This window comes from Nycticebus coucang, chromosome 2, assembly GCF_027406575.1.
Source record: "Nycticebus coucang isolate mNycCou1 chromosome 2, mNycCou1.pri, whole genome shotgun sequence".
Lineage (NCBI taxonomy): Eukaryota > Metazoa > Chordata > Mammalia > Primates > Lorisidae > Nycticebus > Nycticebus coucang.
This window is the reverse complement of record NC_069781.1, coordinates 120161034-120182510: the sequence shown is the minus strand read 5'-3', so window position 1 is coordinate 120182510 and position 21477 is coordinate 120161034. Positions and strand designations below refer to the sequence as shown.

The 21477-nt window shown below is 43.5% G+C and overlaps 1 protein-coding gene across 9 annotated transcripts in view; it reads right to left on the bottom strand.

Moving 5' to 3' along the window:
• NTRK3 (neurotrophic receptor tyrosine kinase 3) overlaps window positions 1–21477 on the bottom strand; it is a 367735-nt gene that overhangs the window by 10175 nt on the left and 336083 nt on the right. For 6 of the 9 annotated variants that reach the window (XM_053581711.1, XM_053581720.1, XM_053581708.1 and 3 more), the window contains one exon: window positions 20298–20372. The exons of the other annotated variants lie outside the window; for them this stretch is intronic. In XM_053581711.1, coding sequence (XP_053437686.1) covers window positions 20298–20372 — 75 coding nt within the window. The remainder of the gene's footprint in view (window positions 1–20297; window positions 20373–21477) is intronic. 9 annotated transcript variants of the gene reach the window in all.

Sequence of the window (21477 nt, the reverse complement as noted above, 5' to 3'; positions counted from 1 at the left end):
TGAGCAAGGAATACTGGATGTCACAACCAGCCCTCATTTAATCCTCTCTCCCTTCCCCTGTAATAGAAGCCTCTGCTCCCCCCATTCCGCAGATGACAAGAAGGTACTTTGCCCAAGCATTGCATAAGAAATATTAGCTAATGATCCAAGCTCTCAATGAGATACTTAAGGATCTTAAAGTTGAACCTTGAGGTAGGAGACATAAAATAATAAGGCACAGGAAAGATTCCAAGAAATGATTCTAGAAATAAAATAAGTACTTTGTGGGAAGCAGAACTTTGGACTGCACGGGAGAAGATGCCCTTGTCTACCTTGGAAGTTACCTTCCTCCTTTCAATCACTACCTTCCTCCACCCTCCCGCACACTCACAAAGAGGTTGGGAGTTTGAAAAACCTGGGAAGTCAGCAGTATCCGTGGAAGGACTTTGCTAGTACTGCAGAGTCAGGATGCTTGGGTTGTTTATAAGTCAGGTTGGTGGAGTTAGGGTTCATCATATGATCCTGGGACGTGTTCCCCTTTTTGCCTTTGTCACGGGGCCTGGCCAGGATTCACTGAGAGACGTCTTTGCTCCTTTGAATTACCATTCATACTAATCAGAGAAAGTGCTCCTATTTGTTTAAGTCTGTTTTCCAGAAAAACTATCAGTACTGGTATACGGGGGATCAAGCTGGTACAGAATAAGAATGTGACTTATCTCCACAAAATTCTTTTTACAGTCAGAGACAGACAGATTCTGAATTACAGATTCTGCACAGGGGTGCCAGAGGTACCTAATCAACTTAGGCATTGAAAGAGCCATCCCACAATCAACCGGAAACCAAGGGATTACAAGAGGGAACAGAGCAACTATTCCAAAATCTGGCCAGGCCAGAGAACTCTGGTCTCTGTGACCTCTGGCCCTTCCCTCTAAGCAGCTTCTAGGTAATCCTTCTAGTCCCTTGACAGGGAGTGCCGCGACCACTTGCCCACCAATATTTTGCTAAACGCTGTAACTAATTTGCTTCACACTTCAGTAAGGCTGCTAGATTAAATACAGGATACCCAGTTAAATTTGAAGTTCAGATAAATAAGAATTTTTTTTTAGTACAATTATGTCCCACATATTGCACGGAACATACGTATACTAAAAATGTGTTTTTCTGTCGAAAATTCAAATTTAATGAGGTGTCCTATATTTTCATTTGCTAAATCTGGCAACTCTACATTTCAGAACCAGGTGGGGAAGTTGACATTATACTCCAGAACATCCTGTTTTTATTTGTAGGGTTTTCTACAAGCATTCAGGCTCTCTCTCTTCTTCCCTTTGTGCTCTGCCCATCCTAAAGGAGGCTGCTGAGTCAGGTGCATGATGCACAGCAAAGCTTTCCTCTGTCCCCCTCATTCCAGCCTCATCTCCCTATTTCTTATTAATATCTTCCTTGGGGCTGAGTGTGGCAGAGAGAGGGTATGGCAGCTGGGATTTTCCCTATAAACATAGCTCTGCTATTTTCTAGCTGTGCATCCTTGGGTGAGCCATTTGCCTAGCCGAAGCCTCAGTTTTCACATCTGAAAATGGAAGGAATAACTATTATGTAATAACCTCCCAGAGTTGTTTGCCTGATTCTAAGGGCCTGGTGTGCTGGTTGAAAATACAGCCTCTGGGGCGGCGCCTGTGGCTCAGTCGGTAAGGCGCCGGCCCCATATACCGAGGGTGGCGGGTTCAAACCCGGCCCCGGCCAAACTGCAACCAAAAAATAGCCGGGCGTTGTGGCGAGCGCCTGTAGTCCCAGCTACTCGGGAGGCTGAGGCAAGAGAATCGCTTAAGCCCAGGAGTTGGAGGTTGCTGTGAGCTGTGTGAGGCCACGGCACTCTACCGAGGGCCATAAAGTGGGACTCTGTCTCTACAAAAAAAAAAAAAAAAAAAGAAAATACAGCCTCTGGCGGCCCCTGTGGCTCAAGGAGTAGGGTGCCGGTCCCATATGCCGGAGGTGGCGGGTTCAAACCCTGCCCCGGCCAAAAAAAGAAAATACAGCCTCTGCAAACTCAGTAAATTAGACCAAGGCTCAACAAATGATGGCCTCTTGTTATTGGAAGTAGAGTTTTACTGGCACAGAGCCATGCTCATTCATTTCATATCCTCTATGGCTGCTTTCAGGCTCCATGGGCGAACAGATGTAGAAGAGACCGTGTTAAGGTTGCAACACTCTTGCAAAACTCCAAATATGTACTACCTGCTCCTTTACAGAGAAAATTGGGTTGTCTCTAAATTAGACTCAAAGACACAAGACCAGGAACTACGCTTTTTTTTAACTTTAAAAAGATAATGGCTCTTTGGGTTTTGTTGTATTACTACCAAAATACTAATAATTCCTCAACATAAAATGCTATTCAGTCTTAAAATTTCCTAATGTTTTCGGGTGCCTTTTTAAAGCCTGAGCTATAAAAAAGACCATTGCATTTAGTAATGCTTCTTACTGTCTCTTAATTTATAGCAGGATTCCACCTGCCCCCACCTGCTTTCTGTTGTTCTCATCATTGTTGGTGAAGCATCCTGGCCATTCGTGCCACAGAATTTCTCACATTCTGGTTCACCTCATTATATCCCCATGGGTCATTGCACATGCTCCTTGACCTACTGCCTTTCCTGTAATCAGAATATCTGATTATTGGGCAGCACCTGTGGCTCAAAGGAGTAGGGCACCGGCCCATATACCGGAGGTGGTAGGTTCAAACCCAGCCCCGGCCAAAAAAAGAATACCTGATTATGCCTTACCAGGTGTCTAGAGTCCTAATCATATCCAAATTCATAAATGATGCTGTGTGCTTCCTTCTGTACCAAAACAGGAGGAAAAGGTGTCTGGTTGTCTTTCTTTTTTATGATGTTAAGACTGATGGGCAGATTGAGTCAGATCGTCCATTATCAAGTTCCCTTTCACCTAACAATTGCAGTGGCTGTTGTTGTTCACTGCCCAGATCCATTATTTCATTAGTGGCTACAAAAGTATAACATTCTAATTGTAGCATTCCGTGTACAAATATTAGCTGGAAGTCTTTTATCAATAAAAACTTTCCTTCATCAGCTATTTGGCTATACTGATATTAGTTGACAGAGGAGCGGTAAGATAAATGCTTGATTCTTCCCCTTTATTTAGTAGTTCTTAGAATAATGAATTCATCCTCTTGCATTCACTAAAGATAACCAATGAGAGCTTTGTCCTGCTTTGCTTTTGAGAAGAATTATTAATGCTTTTTCTTTCTAAAGACAACCACCACCACAACACATTCAAAGTGTTTTATTCTATTGAAGTTATTATTTCTGATGTCCCATCTTTAGCCAATGGAAGCCTCTTAAAGATGGTGCCTATAACCCCTGAAGCCTTTGATAGCATATTTACTTTCTGACATCAAAGAATATTTTAGGTTCATCTCACACATTTCCTGTCCTAGCCTTAGAATCAGCCATTTCTCCAAAGATCCTTGGATCCTTTTGTTGAACAAGGAAATTTAAAGACCACAGTATGGATCCTAGGAGTGTTTATTGGTAGTGGGGTGGTTATTATTTCTGGGTCTTTGTTGTGGAAATAGCTGGGGAAAAAAATATCATGAGTTTATATTGATTTTTCCTAAACCAAACGTAGGATTACAGAGCTCTTAATGCTTTATTGTTATATTTTTATTTTTTCTCTTCTGTTAAAAATCTTGATTCTTATAACACTATTAATATTATTTTCTTTATTTCACTATGAATATAATATATATATCAGGGAAAGATTCAAAATAACAGCTCAAGCATTATTATTATTGTTGTTGTTGTTGCAGTTTGGCTGGGGCCAGGTTCAAACCTGCCACGCTTGATATATGGGGCCAGTGCCCTACTCACTGAGCCACAGGCACCACCGGATTATTAGCAACATGATAATTGAAAACAACCTGTAATTGTTGGAGCCCTTTCAGTCTTTAAGTTAGCATATACCTACTTGGGACACACAGATAATATAGTTATGCTTTAAAGTCATTTAAAATAACTCCTCTCTACAGAGAGGTGAAGTACCCACTTAATACATAGCTGGGCTTACTTGTTATGTTTGTTTGTTTGTTTGTTTTTAGTTTTAGGACTTGCTTTGTTTTTTTATTTTTCATTAGACTTAATGTTGCTTTATACAAGATGTGAATACTGCTACTGGGTTTCAAAGTCAAAACCCCCAAACAAGGTACATTTCAGCAAAGTGTAGGTCCATCCCCGCTCACTCTCCCCCCCCCCCCCCTGTTCTCTTCCTCCCATAGGTAACCATTTTGGTTATTTTTAAATTATTCTCCCACTGATTTTTTATATAAGCAAACATGATATTCATTTTCCTCACTTTATTAGATAGATGGTAACATAAAAGGTATACAATGTGCACTCAAGTGGCTTCAAACCAGGGTTTGCAGAACTTTGGAGACAACATGAAGTCTTTCCAACACGTTAGCCCAGGGTAGTTTTGATAAGTTTTGTAGGTCCACCGCTCTCATGTGAAGTGTTTTTTCTAAAGTTAAACTGTGAACCCCCTATGGCCCAGAAATTCCTTTGCTCAAACTTCTCACTCATTCCACATTTCACAAGCGAAAACCTGCAGAATGCAAAGGAGGAAATTCGGAAATGTTGGCACAGGTGTGGAAAACGCATATCTCTAGTGATTGGGGGGAAAATCCTTTTGCAAGCTGGGTAGTTTTCAATATCTTTCAAACAACTCAAGGGGGAGAAGCCTAAAAGAATTACAAGCTGAGAGAAGATTACAAATAATTTTTGATAAGAAGCTAATATGTGCTTTTAGGCAAATAACTAGATAATAGTGCAAAGAATCGAGTTATGTTTCAATAACAGAACTCCTTTCTTTCCATATATTTGGTTACTGTGAATAAGGTTTTTCAGTTCTTGCATCTATAAGAATGAAAAATGGACAGAATTGATCCTGATCTTTCTTTCTTTAAAAACAAATAATATGCACTATTGAACATAGGGACTAATTGAAATATAAGATGCATTTCTATGAATATTTTACTTCTTATCTTTTATAGTGGTCAAAAGTTGTGATATTTTAGTGAACTGTGTTTCTCTGTATATCACTAAAAATTGTAATGATAACTAAATTTCCAATTTCTGTGTATTACTAATAATTGCAGTGATAACTCAAACCAAAAATTCTTAACCTCTAGAAACGTATGATGATTGGCCATTAACAATTAAATTTAAATCATCATGCATATTTTTTATGATAGAGTGACTAATAAAAGGAATTCTTGCATAAAATATACTATAGAAGGATAAAATTCAGTGGGATAACTGGAATGAAAATACAAATCCAAAAAGAAAAAGGAATCACATAAAAGTGACTGTTTAAGAATTTGTTCATGTGTTTTATAAATGATGTACCAAATTGCTCTGGTATTTAAAGTTCATTAGATGCATTAAAGGGATGATGTATTTTTTAATGTCAATATTTACAATATTCTTGAAATGGCATCGTTTGCAACTATTTAAAATCATGTTGAAGACTTTAGATGGCAACATAAAATATGCAAGAGGCATATACAGTTTTTCAAAATTCTTTTAGGAATGTACAATTTGAAGACTACAGGGTTAGAGACTAAGAACCTCGTGGTGCAAAGTTTGGGGTCCTGTCTCTCTTGTGTTTCCCCAAGACTGTATCACATTCATCCCTAAGCCATTAGATCTGTAGGTGGGGAGGATGGGAAAGAAGAGAGCAAGAGCTGAAGCCCTACCTCCAGCCCTGAGGCACCTGCCCACTAGCCCCACAGCCTGCCTTCAAGTCCTTGGGGCTTGCTCTCAGCCTTGCTCCAGAGGACCCAGAGTAAGTGGTGTGGAAGGAGCTCCCAGTCCAGACGTTGCAGCAGCTCAGGCTCCAGTTCCTACTGGAGGCAGAATGCCCTGAAGGGCAAGGTGCTTCCTCTCTGAGAACCTCTCACCTCCCCACTTGCCCCCAGCTGTCCTTTCTAAGTTAGCTTTCCTGAAAAGGGAATTGTTGTGTTCACGTCCTCTGACTTTGCTACAGTTAGAAGAGACCCACTGCTCTGGGTTAAAAAGAAACACAGCAAAGGCCTTAGGAAGGAGGCAGTTATTAGATCACAAAGAAAACACAGAAGCCTGCTTCTCTCCCAGAGGTTTAAAATGTCTGTCCTCACTCAACTCTGATGCAGTATAAAGAAAAAAAAGTAACCCATGTTCCAGACAAAGAAACCAAGGCCCAGCAAAGGTGAGCAAGCGTGGGTCAACAGGGCATGCTGTTGCTGGAATCCACAGAAGGACTCCAGCTTCCTCTGTATTCTCTAATCTGCATGGGCTGAGTCAGAACCTTTTGAAGTTTATGAGAAGGCAAATTCAAAGAGTTGTAAAAACTTTGCAACATATGTTAATGGCAAAGTGGTCTAATCAGGAGATAAAGACTGCCATTTATCATAAGTATTATTTATTCAGTTTTAATCTTTCTTGATTGCATGTTCAAGCACATAGAAGAGTCTTCGTGTGCATTAAAAATAATGAAAATCTGAACAAACACCTTCTTTGTACCCTGGAAAGTCTCCAGGTTTCCCAGATGTCCCAGTGGGATTGGTCTCTTCTACCTTGCTCTGCTGTGTTTGAGGGGAACATTACCTAGGGCTGGCAGTCACCTTGAACATGACCACAGCCACAGTCCTAGCAGCCACCATGACAGTCTTCAAATTCATTGCCACTCTGGTTCCAGAGGGTTTAAGGATTTCACACACGTGGGCTGTACATCGGGGTTAGCTGCCCAAAGCCTGTGTATACACTCCAAATGCTGGTGGGATGGAAGATGTTTAGATGAGCACGTGTGCATGTTAACACACATGTGTCTGTACGTACAGTCATGGATACACACACACACACACACACACGTGTGCCCTGATTTCATGGGGCTGCTGAAACCTTCTTTGGACACTTCTGAGAATAAATGGCCTAAATGTAGGAGAAAAGGCCCAAAGTCCTCTTCTAATGTGTTCTGTTTCCAAGCAGCAAAAATAAACAGTTTCACTCTAAACCAGTTGATTAGCTTTTGCTGATGGCTTCGAAACATTCCAGAATGACACAGCCCTTCTTCCTGGAATGAACGCTTCTCATTGCCCTTCCTCCCCAGCCCGCCAACTGTTGGGCTCTCTTTCTAGTTCGCTCCCTGCATAGGTGAGAGGCCACCAGAGCCTTAGAAACAGCAGTCTGCCCTTCAGCAGCTCGCCCACAGCTCCCACCTTTTCTCCTTCTCCCCTCTGCTCTGCTCTCTCCTCACTTTCTCTATGGGGCTGTTCTGAGTTGCAGATGCTGGAAGCTGTCCTGTGAACCAGTCCCATTTCATCCTTCTCTAGGCATACCTCTTTGGTAGCTGGACCTACATTTGCTCTAGCTGTCATCTGGATTCCTCATGCATCTTGGGAGGACGGGCCACGCACTGTAGCTGCACCCTGTCCAGCTCCCGAGATGCAAGTTCCTCAGATTTATGGGCTTGAAAGGAGAGATTCAACACTAACGCTGTTGCTCATAGACACACAGGGCTGGAGAAAGCCTTGGAAATTATCTTACTACCTCCAGATATGGGAACCACCTGGGCTGGAAGAGAGGCAGTAACTTGTCCAAAGTCACTAAGAAGAGTAAATAAAATGGAACTTGTATTTAACGTAAACTTATTCTTGGAATATAGAATACTTACACAGAGGCAAAAAAATCAAAATATACAAATCAGGCTTTATGAGGTTTAAATTTGGTTCTGTAGTTTCCACACTGATGCATATAGACTTTGGGTCACCTGGCAGAACTCTGTTTTTGCTCGGGGTTGTGTGTTAAGGATGTATTGGTTTGGCTCTCCTTCTGATTTTAGACCTACAACACAGGAGTGTGTACCCACAAATACACGTCCACCCTTACGGGTGCATCTTTGGAGGACCAGCCATGCACTATAGCTGCACCCTGTCCAGCTCCCTAGATTTGGAACCAAATCAAGTTCCTCCATAATTTACTTATGGAAATTCTATAGATGAAAGAAACAATTCTTGCAAGCCAGAATCATTTCTTCCTTTTTGTTTCTCTCCCTCTTCCCAGTAAAGCAGGGCAGACTATCATCTAGTTTCTTGTAGACAAAAATCCATGATCTCAGCCCTGGGTGGAGTAGGTGCTTGGGATTCCTTGGAGAGAAGGTGCAGGGAAAACTCACAAAGACATCATTATAGCCCTGCTCCCTCAGAGCAGGTCTTTGTGACAGCTTACGCAGACAGCATCCATTTAGCAGAATCTCAGTGGAATGGCTGTCTCAGTCTGTGCCTCTTGTCTCAGGATTAGGAAAAACTCAAGGAGTCTTCCAAAAATACAGGGAGTTAAGAGCCAAGCTATTTAGCAGTGTGAGCACAGAGGACAAATAGGCCCATTGTGATTCTCCCGATTCTCTTACCTAGAGCTGCATCTGCCAGAAGCAAAGTTCTCAGAGGGAAGCCCCAGGAACACATGCCTTTTATAACTTCTTTTGTTTTCTCCTTTCTCAATCCTGCCTAAACAGCAAACGCTCATTCTGAGACCTCATTGTCCTTTACTACCCTTAAGCAATATATTTTTTTATAGAGCAGACATGGCAAGTCCAAAGATGTGGGGTAAAAAATAACTTGGCCCTTATTTTCTTCTTCACATGCCTAAATTGGAGCCTCCTGGCTGCACTAAAATCTTCTTGAGGAAATAAACTTTAGAGATGTCATTCGAAGAGCTCAATTCACTAAACAAACCTGAAGGTCTCAAATCAGCTCAGATCCATGGATCACACTGGATTCAAACTGGTCCACCCAGCCCCCAAATGCCTGTCATCACATTTGTGAGCCAAGAAAGGCAGAATAAATCCTCCTAATTATCCCCAAATTTAAAACATTTACCCTGCTTAACTCAGGCACTGACAGGTTCCATGTTAGATTCAGACTTATTTAGCCAAAATAACCTCTTTCAAAGAAGTTTGACTGATCTTGCTAAATGTTTAGATTTCAAAAAAAAAAATCTAAAAATTATGATAACTGATACAGAAAATGAGGATGAGGAAAACAGAAGATCTAAAGGGTAAAAGGGCGATAATGTATAATTCAGCCAATGCTGTTTACTAGCTAAGCAACCTTAGAGAATTGATTCAAGAAAGACTTGCCCAAAACTTTAATACACTCTCTGAGCTTACTTAGTAAAGTGAGGAGAATAGCACACCTACTCAGAATACGTTCAGAAACTAAAAGAGAGAATAGATGAAAGCTGTTCAATAAACATGCACATAGGTATTACTTTGAAGCTATCTCTTCCTTGGAAGCATGCTGATTTCTCAGGAATAATGCTTCTGTTTATTACACAGCACTTCTAATTTTCTCCAAGGACATAGACCGTCTGCCCAGTGATTCTTACAACAAGGACAACAATCCCCAATTAATGGATGAGCAACAAGGTTGGGAATGAAATGCCAGACAACTGGTGATAAGTAGAGGTCAAGCTAGAAGTGAAGCCATTGTCACCCTCCAGGTCCTTCTCTTCATGGGTTCTGTAGGTTCAAGACAATTCTACTTACAAATACTGGGGACAGGTTGAGGAGCTTCCAAGATCTGCATTATCTAGATCAGGGGTCCTCAAACTTTTTAAACAGGGGACCAGTTCACTGTCCCTCAGACCGTTGGAGGGCCAGACTATAGTTTAAAAAAAAAACAACTATGAACAAATTCCTATGCACACTGCACATATCTTATTTTGAAGTAAAAAAACAAAACGGGAACAAATACAATTACACTGCCTCATGTGGCTCATGGGCCACAGTTTGAGGACCTCTGATCTAGATCCTCTTGCCCAGACTGATTGCAAAAACCAGGCTTAGATACTTGGGAAGAGCAGCTAAAGACAGTCTCAGAAAAGACAAGACTGGGCTGGTGAGAGTATGAAGTACTCTCCTCTGCACCAGGCTCCAAGATTGCATATTCTGTGTGTGAGGCCTCAAGGCAGAAAAATTTGGCTTTCATAAAGCAAACAATAAGATGGGGTCTTTTTTCTCAAAAGACAAACATCCAGGAATTGGCTTCCCAAGTTATCCTCTCAGCTATATTAATAACAATCACAATAATACTTCTGTTGATTGAATATCCCTCTAGCCTTAAGATGACGGCATTAGACTCTTCAATCATGAATTCTAGTTTTATTAGATAATCTTAGGCCCTGAACAGACAGCAGATAGATGCCAAGGGGTGCTGTGAAGGAAAGAGATTTTTTTTCTCTTTTCTTTTCTTTCTTTTCTTTTCCTTTTTTAATTTTTTAAATTTAAAAAACAAATTTTTTTTACATAGAATCTCATTCTATTGCTCACCGCAACCTCAAACTCCTAGGTTCAAGCAATGTTCCTGCCTCAGCTTCCCCCAGTGGCTGGGACTACAGACACGCACCAAAATGCAAGGCTAATTTTTCTACTTTTAGTAGAGACAGGGTTTCGCTCTTGTTCAGGCTTGTCTCAAACTCCTGAGCTCAAGTGATCCTCCACCTCATCCTCCCAGAGTGCTAGAATTATAGGTGTGAGCCACATACCCAACCAGAAAAAAAGCTTTTCTAATAACTGGTAGAATATTCTCCCTCCCCAGTCAGTGACACTGTACCCCACCTCTCCCAGTAACTATAGGCTATGTGCCCAACCTCTTAAGCTTTGGATGGGAGGCTAGCACAGAAGGCCTTCTGAATTAAAGACTTTTTCCCAATTCCAAGGTTCCAGAGCCTCACACAATTGAGCTGCCATTTGTAAAGTCTATTATGCAGAAGCCATGTGGGGGTCTCAGGGCCCCATAAATCAGCTGCCTAAGAGCAGACAGCTTAAAACAGCCCCTGTTTGATGCTCCTGATCTCACACATCACAGACAGAGCTTGTGAGCTCTAGTTAAGGAATGTTTACAAAACATAACCAGCAACATGAAACTACTCTTGGGAACACTGAGGTGTGGCACTTATTTCCTGTGAGGACGGGGATTTCTGCACTGGCCTGACACTTGTCATTATTAGAGACTGTTTCTAAACTGCCCATAAAGGAGGTTGTGCCCTTTATTACTTGTGAGAAATCTCAGTATGATGAGTTTCCCATGCCTCTCATCTCTCAGAACTAGAAGTTTCTGGAGGTGGCCCAAGTGGGAGGAGGCAGGCAACTGTGTGTCAGAGGCTAGTGAAGAGGTAAACTGAGGCCAGGCAAACTCAGAAGCCCACTGTCTCTACTCGGTGCCACAAGGCAAGGACAAGAGCTCCCATTAGAAGAATTGGTAAATGCAGAAATGGGACCCCATGATGGGAAAAGAAGATGACCCACCCTTAAGAAGACTTTATAACAAAGACAGGATAACGCTGTGTTACATCAGAAAGTCACCCTTAACCTCTTTGAACCTCAATTTCCCTTTCTGTTAAATATCAACTGGCATTTGCCTCCTCAGATGGACATGAGAAGTAGATAAAATAATTCCTGTAAAGCATTCAGCACAGCGACTGTTTTGGGTTAGCCCCAGTATATGTCAGCAAGTAAAAGTCACAGCCACAGCCATTGTAGTGTGAGCAGCACTGTTCCCTTACAAATATTTGCAAGGATCATTCTCTAAGGCCAGGATTTAGGTCATGTAAGGGAATGGATTTTGAATTTCTATGTGCGCATGGAGATGGGGCTATTTTGTGGTAAAGATTTATGTTGGATTAGGAAATAATTTTCAAGTGTCCTTGACTGTAGCTCTTTCTATGTGAGGCTGTCCTGAGGAATGATAAGAAGTCTTTTCCAGTTTTGCTGCTATAAGAAGCAAACCAGAGTCTGGGCTCCTGTCTTCTCGGTCCAACTTTTGTGCCCTGGAGGTCCTGTGCCCTTAATGAAGCATTCAAAGTGCACCCATTAGGGCATAGCCTGCAGTTTGGACGGGTCAGCCAGAAGGGCATGGCTGTTGCTAGAGGTGAAATCTGCTACTTCCAAACCACTTCAAATTAATCCTACCATCTCGAGGGAGAATCAAGCCTTTGGGCCTCCCATTTGTTTACTTACTGCCAACCAAGAAAAGACAGAGTAGCTGGGGAAAAAGCCCAGAAGGGGAGACAGGGAACACTTTTCATGTTTTAATTATGTCACTCAATAATAGGTAACCACAGCAGAAACCTACTACTGATGGCGACACTCCCAGGCCAAGGGAAGTTGGAGGAGCATCATGGGAGATGACATAAAGAGTACGCAACAATTCCCCTTGACCTACAGGCTGTTTATCTCACTTCCCTGAGCTGGAGCTGAATTTCCAATCCATACACTGGCTTGGCTGCTGGAGGAACTCTGATGTGGCTAGAAGAAGATGGACAAATGGAGCCTTTTCACACATCCAGAGCTTTCTTGAGAATTGGATGCACCTCTTTACCTGATGGGAAATGAGATCCTTCTTTGAGTCATGAAATGCAACTCATCAATTCTGAAGGAAGAACGTTCGTTGCCTGAGAGGAGAGAGCTCACACCTTACTCTCTTGTAGGACCACAAACGTGAAACAGAGAATAAAGTCCTTCATCTTCATTTAAAGGTGGGGAGTCAGCTTAGAGAAAATAATAGGGTTAAATTGTATTAAGGAAGTCTGAGGTTGCCAGTTAAGGCACTCTGTGAACTGCAAAGTGATTAATCAACATAAGCCAGTACTAACAGTATTTTTATGCTTTGTGGGTTTCTAGTTAGCCCTTCTGCTAAGAAATTCCAGGAAAGGAGTATTGACTAACCCAGACACACAGCCCCAAAAAGGACTACAGGCGCTTCTAGCCCCATGGGAGGGAGGTGGCCAGATCTGGCAACCAGGGGAAACTATGGAACTGAGGGGCAAGAGCACTGGACTGAGACCAGGTCATCTGAGTTCCTGTCGCTGTTCTGACAGTATTCCACCCCGGCTCTGACAGCCAGCCCTTCTTTTTGGTCTCAGCGTTCACACTTGTAATCATGACAAAGTTGGAGCGGAGAATTATTAGGGTTTCTCTATGCTCAAAAAATTGTATGAGATTGTTCAAAGCCTAATTTCCTTATCTGAATCAAGACACCAAGCACACCAAACAAGAGGTCGCCTCGAGGCCCTTCCTAACATCTGCAGCATCAGCAGACTAATTTTCTAAAGGGATAAATATGTGTGTGTGTGTGTGTGTCATGAGCAGGCCAAGAAGAGCAATGGGGCAGAACTTCAGAGCCCAGGGCCCTGCCTTAGATTTGCATCATTTCATCTGGGTCCTGTGTCCTTACCTGTTCAATGGTAGGGTGAGGAACAGAGTTGGATTACTTGACCTTGAGGTATCATCTAGTTCCAAAACAGGATGATTAGGTGAAGCAGAGACTGGATAATCCCTGGATGCCCCTTCTTGCCCTGGAGGAAGGTTAGAGGTCTGGGACCCACTTAGCTCCACACAGCCTGCTACTCTATGACCTAGTCCCAGGGCGCCTCTCAGCAGTGAAGGGTGTTGGCCAAGAGCAATCTCAGATGAAAGGGATGGAGAGGCTGTACCTCCACACAGCATCTGCAGCCCAGGCCACAATCTGAGGCCTGCAGCTGTGGGCTGCTTCTCCTCCCTTTATAAACAAGCCCTACCTCTTGGCCACTCTTTCAAGGTCAAAAGGCGGGGGAAGACTGCTCTGAGGATGAACCTGGGAGAAAGTCTTAAATGCTAGGCCAGCAGTCACAGTTGGACGCATTTTTTTTTCCTTCTCAAAGGCATTCCTTCCTACTCTGTTATGTACATTCTCATTACCAAAAGCCTAGAAGGAGAATTAGATCAAATGGGCTTCTTGTTTCCAGGCTAATGAAAGTAGGATGAAGTTTCTTTCTTTCCCAAGGTCATCTAGTATGTCCCCACGAGGCAGAGACAGGCTGAGGTAAGGCACCCTAGAAGTACAGCCCTCATCTTAATTATCTAAATTTCTTGCCTCTACCATAACAGAAGTAGAAAGAGATGCTTTCAATTCCAAGTTTAGGGCCAGAAGGGGGCCAAGTTCTTGTTGTATCAAACAAGGATACAGAGTAAGAACATACTGAGTGTTTATACTGTTCCAGGATATATGTTAGATGAGTTAAAATGTACTGCTTTATTCAATCCTCCCAATATGCATTGGCTCTGGAAATTATCATCAACAACTTTACACTGAGGGAGAAAGAAAGAAAGGGAAGGAGAGAGGGAAAAAGAGAGAAAGGAAGAGACCAAGCAACTTATTTAAAAAGGCTAAAGAGTAAAAAAATCCAAGCAATCCAAGCTTTACCTCTAAATTGTTCTGATTCCAAAACCCATGTTCTTATTCACCACCAAGTTGAAGTTCTTGTGTGTTTCTAAGTTGAAGGAAGACTCACTAGTAAAAATGTTTTAAGGTGTATACATTGATGGGTGGGTGGTAGATTTTGGAAAATGTGATAGAAACACTACAATTTGATTTCTATAAGAACACCCATAAAAGCTGAAGGGGAGTTTTCATTCTGAAATATCTAAATCAGCCCATACAATGAAGTAAGACAAGGAACTACATCAACCCAAAGAGCACTCATAAAAACAACATCAGAAAACATTTATGTTCCTCGCAGGCAGAATGGGGAAAAAGCAGCCAGTCATGGACTTGGCTCCTCTGTCTTTCCCTTGCAGCTCTTCTCTGCTTAATGTCCAGCCCTAGCCCTGTAGAAAGGATTCTGACGATTCCTTGTCCGGCCATCTGGGCCTCGGACGGCAAGGCCTCCCTGATGAAGGCGAGTCTTCACTACAAAACATCCAGGCCCCGGAAAATCTGTTTGATGGCTGCAGCATTTATCATCATAATTTTCAAAATTCATTAGCCTTGATTGTTTGGAAATCTATTTCCCATTAATGTCTCTTTTTCGAAGATCATTGTCTTGGGCAGAAAAAAAAAAGGGAGGCAGAGAGAAATGAAGGAATTATAGGAAGACGTCTGAGTGGAGATGATAAGGAAGGAGGGCGAAGAAAGCAGCACAGGTTGAGCTTCGGCGACATTACTGGGTCTTAGAATTAAGCCAACTCTAGAAATAAGTCCTAAACCTGAATTTTTGTTTTTGTAATTAAGACAATGCCTTACTCTTTTGCTTAAGGCAGATTAGGTTAAGTTTTCTATCACTTGCAGCTGAAAGGATCCTGATAACACACTGGAAAAATTCAGCTCTCAAGTTAGCATCTATTTCTAGGAATAAAATGTCTATTTCTAGAAATGAATCTAAAAAGAAAGATTCAGAGAGATCCCAGACAGAAAAACCAACGTGCCTAGCCAGGGTGGAACTGCAATAAGCTTTCTGTCACCTGCTGCCCTTCTCTCCTTCCCCGCCCTGCACGGCGGCCGGCACATGGCAGGGCTCCACCAGCCATAAAGAATCAGGGCACGGTTCACAACGTGTGGCTCAGAGACCAGCATCTGAACTAAAAGCTTTCTTTGTATGGCTGCATCTGCCCGGATGCTGGGCTTCTTCAGCACCGTGCATTTGCTTGGAGGTCGCGTCAGACTACTTTCCATTAGGGTTAACCACAAGTGGCAGGCTGGGAGGAGGCAGCAAAAATTAGAGGATCTAGCTGGTGCTCAAGAGAGGTAGACACCAGTCCAGAGATAGCAGAACTCATGTCAGCCCTGCCAACAAGGGGTCACATCACAATTCTTCTTCCAGGCATCCAAATTCCTCATGACTCATTTGTCCCAAAAGAATTATGGAAACAAATGAATTTGACCAGCTTTGAAAATAAGACTGAGAACAAGGATATAGAATCCCCTCACAAAGACATGGGCATCCTTCCTAGCGAGCCACGCTCGGCACACAAACAAAAAGATCTCCTCTTTCAAAATATTTTTAAAATATTTTGTAAAATTTTATAAATAAAGATACGTTTAGCTACAATGTCCCATTTCCCCTATGTATGGCAACTTTGGGGGTGACTTTTGGGGATGCCCAGGCATTTCTAATCTTGACCCCTATTTCCAGCTGGGATTCCTCAAAGCACACAGGTGCAGAAGATAGAAACCAACGGATGTTGAGATAAGTTAATATTTTAGAAGAAAAGGTAGTTTGCTTGTGTGCTTGGTTTTTGTTGTTGTTGTTGTTGTTTGTTTTGTTTTGTAGTTTTTGGCAGGGGCTGGGTTTGAACCCACCATCTCCAGCATATGGGGCCAGCACCCTACTCCTTTGAGCCCCAGGCACCGCCCTGTGTGCTTTTTTTTTTATCAGGGAGGGAATTTAGATAAGAGAGGGTGCAAAGAGCTATGTGGAGAAAGATGAATGGTGTTTTGCCCCTGAACCCTTGAGTATCAGAGCAAGGGAGGGAGCTAGACAACAAGCTGTAAGGAAGGAAGAACCAGAACTTGATGAGGCAGCCGTATCCAAGAGCCAGAAGTCCCCAGTGAAGGATGTCACCGTGCCTGGAGTATATTCCTATGATGCTGACACTGAGATGTGGAGAAAACCCTTAGTAAATGAGAAGAAGAATAACTTCTCTCCACCTTCATGATACATGATGTGAAACTAAAAGAGACATTGCCTTGACGTGCATTTAGCCCTGGGAAAAAATAGCATCTTAGGTGAAAAGATCCTCCTTTAGCATAATGGGGAAAGTGGAGAATATTACTGACATCCCCAAATAATTCTTTACTTTATTGTTGCTGCCTGTCCTGTATATCTAAATGGTGATTTGCTTGCTGCATAACCTTACCAGGAGCCTGTCTTATGGGTAAAGCAAGAAGCTACCGAAATGTGTTTTTCTCGGAAATACATGAAAGTGCATCACAAAATAAATACAAGGTTACATGGTGATATTGATGTTAAATATAACCATAATATCTGCGATGTGGTCCACAGACATCCTGTTTCTTGCTAATAGCATCCCAAGACTGGATGAGGTCAGTCTGTGGATTCTATTCACAAAGGCAGGCAGGAAATTTAGGGTTCTCTTCAAACACAACTCTTCACTCCAACCCTGTCGAAAAATCTTTGTTCAGTCTCCGAACTCTGCATGCATCCTCCCCACCCCTGTGGTCTATGCACAGACACCATGCGCCGTCCCTCCTACCAGAGCAGAACCCACAACCCTGACTCGCCCAAGCCAAGCCTCCACCTCTGCCAGGGATGGAAGCCACCACAGGGAGACTTGCTCTCATTCCTCCCCAATTTTGCATGCCCGTCCCCATTCCCAGTGACAACAACACACGGAGAAGCAGCAGAAGTGGCTGTGCCTTCATGCATAATTAGCAAAGACGCTGACCGCCACCTCCGCACATCTGCTGTTCCTGACCCAGCCATGCAAATCAGCCCATACACGGGACCTTTGGGCGGCCCAGGGAGCCCTACCCCTCTGCGCTTACTACCACTTCCTGTCAACTGGCATCAATGGATAGATGCTGAGTCTAGCTGACAAAGGCAGGATTTCAGATTCAGTTCAACTCGGATTTAAGTCCTGGCTCTGCTCTTTTCTAGTTGTGCATTCAAATGTTAGCGTTCTGATCCCTAATAACTAGGGACGAGGCTGTAATAACCTCATCACGGGAGCAGTAGAGACTGGATAGACTGACCTATGCAAAGCCTGACTAGATGCCCAGCAAATATAAGCTGCCTTCACCTGTTACCCAAAGGCTGGCAGATGGACAAAGGAAGGGCTTTATCCTGATTGGCCAGTGCAAGTTACTGATCGAGGGGCTTTCTACAAAGATGTTCCCTCAATACAAGATTTCCACAGCCCTAATCACTCTTCTGTCCTCTCAGTGATGTCAGCCTGTGCCCACTACCAAGCAGACAGGTACTCTCCCAGCACCACAGCTGCCTGGTTCTCTCTTGATTTTTGTCATTACAAAGTTTGTGAGTGTTTTCTCATGTGGGCTCAGAAGCTCTCCTGGGAGAAACTAATCAAAGTAAAATATATCATATTTTTCACAGCTCAATTGGTTTGACCTCCCTGTCTACACACACACACACACACACACTGCCACCTGCACCACCATTACTAAAACTAAGTACTTCTTTTTCTCCTAAGGACCTATCATTCTTTAACTTACCATATACAGTAGAACCTCCATAGCTGACTCTTCCCTACACTGACCACATCCTTAAGGTGCCCTAATTTTCATAGATCGGGCATGCACCACATGTAAGTACCAGTACGGTAGGCCTAGTTCAGGGGTCCTCAAACTTTTTAAACAGGGGGCCAGTTCACTGTCCCTCAGACCGTTGGAGGGCTGGACTATAGTTAAAAAAAAAAAAAAAACTATGAATAAATTCTTATGCACACTGCACATATCTTATTTTGAAGTAAAAAAACAAAATGGGAACAAATACAATCACACTGCCTCATGTGGCCCGCGGGCCGCAGTTTGAGAACCCCTGGCTAGTTCCTTATGCTGACCACCCCCGTATGCTGACCAGTTTGTTATAGTGTCTGGGGTGGTCAGCTTACAGAGGTCCTACTGTATTTTAGTTTATTCTCTGTCTCTCTTATTAAGGGCAGAGATTTTTGTCTGTTTTCTTCACACCCAGCATAACTCAAGACAGACTGATAAAATGACTGTATGTCCTACCTTACCAGGAAAGGTCACATTTATGCCTGTAGTTCCCATTTTATTATTATTATTATTATTATTTTAGAGAAAGAGTCTCACTTTATCATCCTCAATAGAGTGCCATGGTGTCACAGCTCCCAGCAACCTCCAAGTCCTGGGCTTAAGCAATTCTCCTGCCTCAGCCTCCCAAGTACAGGCACCTGCCACAACGCTTGGCTATTTTTTTGTTGCAGTTTGGCCAGGGCCGGGTTTGAACCCACCACCGTCAGTGTATTTGGCCAGCGCCCTACCTACTGAGCACAGGCGCCACCCTCCATTTGATTATTAATAGCTTCCCTTTTCATTCTCAAAAGTGTCCAACTTGAGATAATCAAATACACACGGTTGATTAATATTAAATATGTGTTGAAATTAATTAATAAGTTTGGTCAATTTGATACTTTAAAGCAACCTATCAATTTCTGTAATCAAGAGTATGGACTTGATGCAACTGAAATACACATGATATTTTAGAAGCATGAGAGGAGATTGATTAACGTCTTATAATAGTCCTGCTTGCAAAATTCTCACAAGGCTGGCAGGCTGGTTTGTTCTGATAGACCCTAGCTACACACAGCTGTTAGCAATGAAAAATCCTACACTTCCATGCGGCTATTCAGAGCAGTGTCAAGATGAGAAACCTATGAAACTGTGATCCTTAGAGAATCTGGGAGGTTATGCTTAATTTATCTCTCTAACCAAATCATGAGAGAAATGAATGGAATTGTGAAAGCATGACCAAGCACCTGCCCGCAGGCCTGCAGCATCATGACAAATATCACATATTAGAAACCGGAGCTTCTCACTTCAAGACTAACTCAACTACAACATACCCCGTCAGTGTTTGCAAATGGCATCTGACCTGTGGGACAGCATCTCAAGATGGCAAATAGAACTTCTATCTTCTTAGTCTGGGCTAGACTTTTTAAGGCCAAATTGGTGTATTTTGAGGTTCTGTTTTCCCAAGTGAACTATTCCCAAAACAAAAGCAAAAGCTCCTAAGCAAAAAAGTGGAAGGAAGCCATCCAATTTAGTCTGCTGATCAGGCAAGACAGATGGAACTTCAACTGACTCTGCAGTATGTCCATCTCCCTGCCAGAAATTACCATGTAAATTAAAATGGGAAGAAGAAAAACCTCCCCCCAGATACTCAGGGCTGTGACTCAGTCACAGAGGCTCTGTAATAACTGACCAGAACACCAAATATATTAGACCAGGCAGCATCTGAGGTCAACGTGGCATCTTCTTCAGCCCTTCTAACCTATGTATTTAGGGTACACTCAGTTCCCTAAAGGGAGTCTCCTATGGAGCACAGGCAGCCAGAGAATATTCAGAAGTCAAGGTCACGCCTCTTAATGCAAGAAAGCGGCCAAACATCGTTCATGCAGAGCTGTTAGCCTCCACCACACACGCAGGCCTGGACAGGACCCCGGGCAGCCATGTGGATTCCAGTGGCTTTCCCGTCTGTGCACCTAATTTTAGCAGATTATGGCCCTGCCACCCCCACCATGCTCTCTCCACATGAGATATCCAAGCAGTCAATGGCTTTGGCAGGAAACTTCCATGGAAGTTAAACGATGCCCCCATGGAGGAAGGCAAGGAAAGAGAGGTTGGAAGCAGCCCCCGGGCCATGGAAACTCCTCTCCAAAGCCTGCAAATGGTCAATTTGTGTGTAGACGGCCCTGCCCAGCCCTCTGGCCCCAGAAATGAAATCCAGACTCACTGTGGAAGCTGCCAGTGCCGCCAGCCTCTGCTGCTGCCACGCCACGCCGAACACGCCCTTCCGGCATGGCCCTTCCTGGCAGTAATGGGAGAGAGAGAGGATGGGGGAGAAAGAAGAGAAGGGATGAAGGGAGAGGAAGGGAGCATGGGAGGATGGAGGAAGCGGGGGAAAGGGAAGCACGGGTATCTTTAACCAAGTGGCGTATCTTCCTAGCCTCAGCCTCTAAACACCCTTCCTGGGCCAATGGAGAAAAGGCTGCTCATAGCATCCCTTCTTCCAGGCCCTCACTGCTGAGACCACCCAGGCATGCACTCCAGGCTCAGAAAACACAGCCTGACACCATTCCTAGTGGGTGACACCAGCTGTCTTCTTTTGTGGACCACCAGAACTCACAGGGCTTCCCTCCATAGGCTCAGTTCTACTCTCATCAGGATGAGCTTTCCAGCTAACCTACTACTCTGAAAGGAAGTGGGTTTCATTTAGAATTTTCAACCCCTTAGGTCAAACAAACAGCACTTTCTCCAAAGCTTCTAAGAGAACATTTGTTCCCTGTGTCCAGCAGAAAATCCCTGAATTCACTACTCTTCTTAGGGCTTTCCAGATTACCTTCCTCACCACTCTGATGTGGAACGGAGGGTAGCTGGCCAGACGCCACCCTGTGGGCAGCCTCAGCTCTCCTCCTCCTTGCTGTTAACAGAGTCCTCATCACCACTCAGGAAAAACACCTATTTCTCTTGAGAGGCCTCTCGAGCACTCAGAGGAGGGGCTGTGTGGGCAGAGACTCACAGTAACTTAGCAATGGCATTTCTCCAGGGCCTCCAGCTCCAGAGCTGTGTGCAAGAGATGAGAGACAGGGCCCCTGCTCTCCATCAAACCAGAGGCAGAGGAGCAGGGCGGTAAGGACCTGGAGAAGACACCAGCTTGTGAACCCAGTGTGAGACCAAGGAGGCCGTATAATGAAGACAATGAAATGCAGATTGCTGGGCTCTGTTGGCAGTGAGGCATGGACAGGGGGAAAGAACAAAGAGGGAAATAAAGAAAGGACAGATGGGCAGTTAGGAAGACAAGATGTGATAGCTGATTTGTGTCTCCCCCAAAATTCACTGTGTTGAAGCCCTAACGCCCAATGCTTCAGAACGTGACTGTGTGGCGAGAGAGATCGTTAGAAGAATCAACTGAG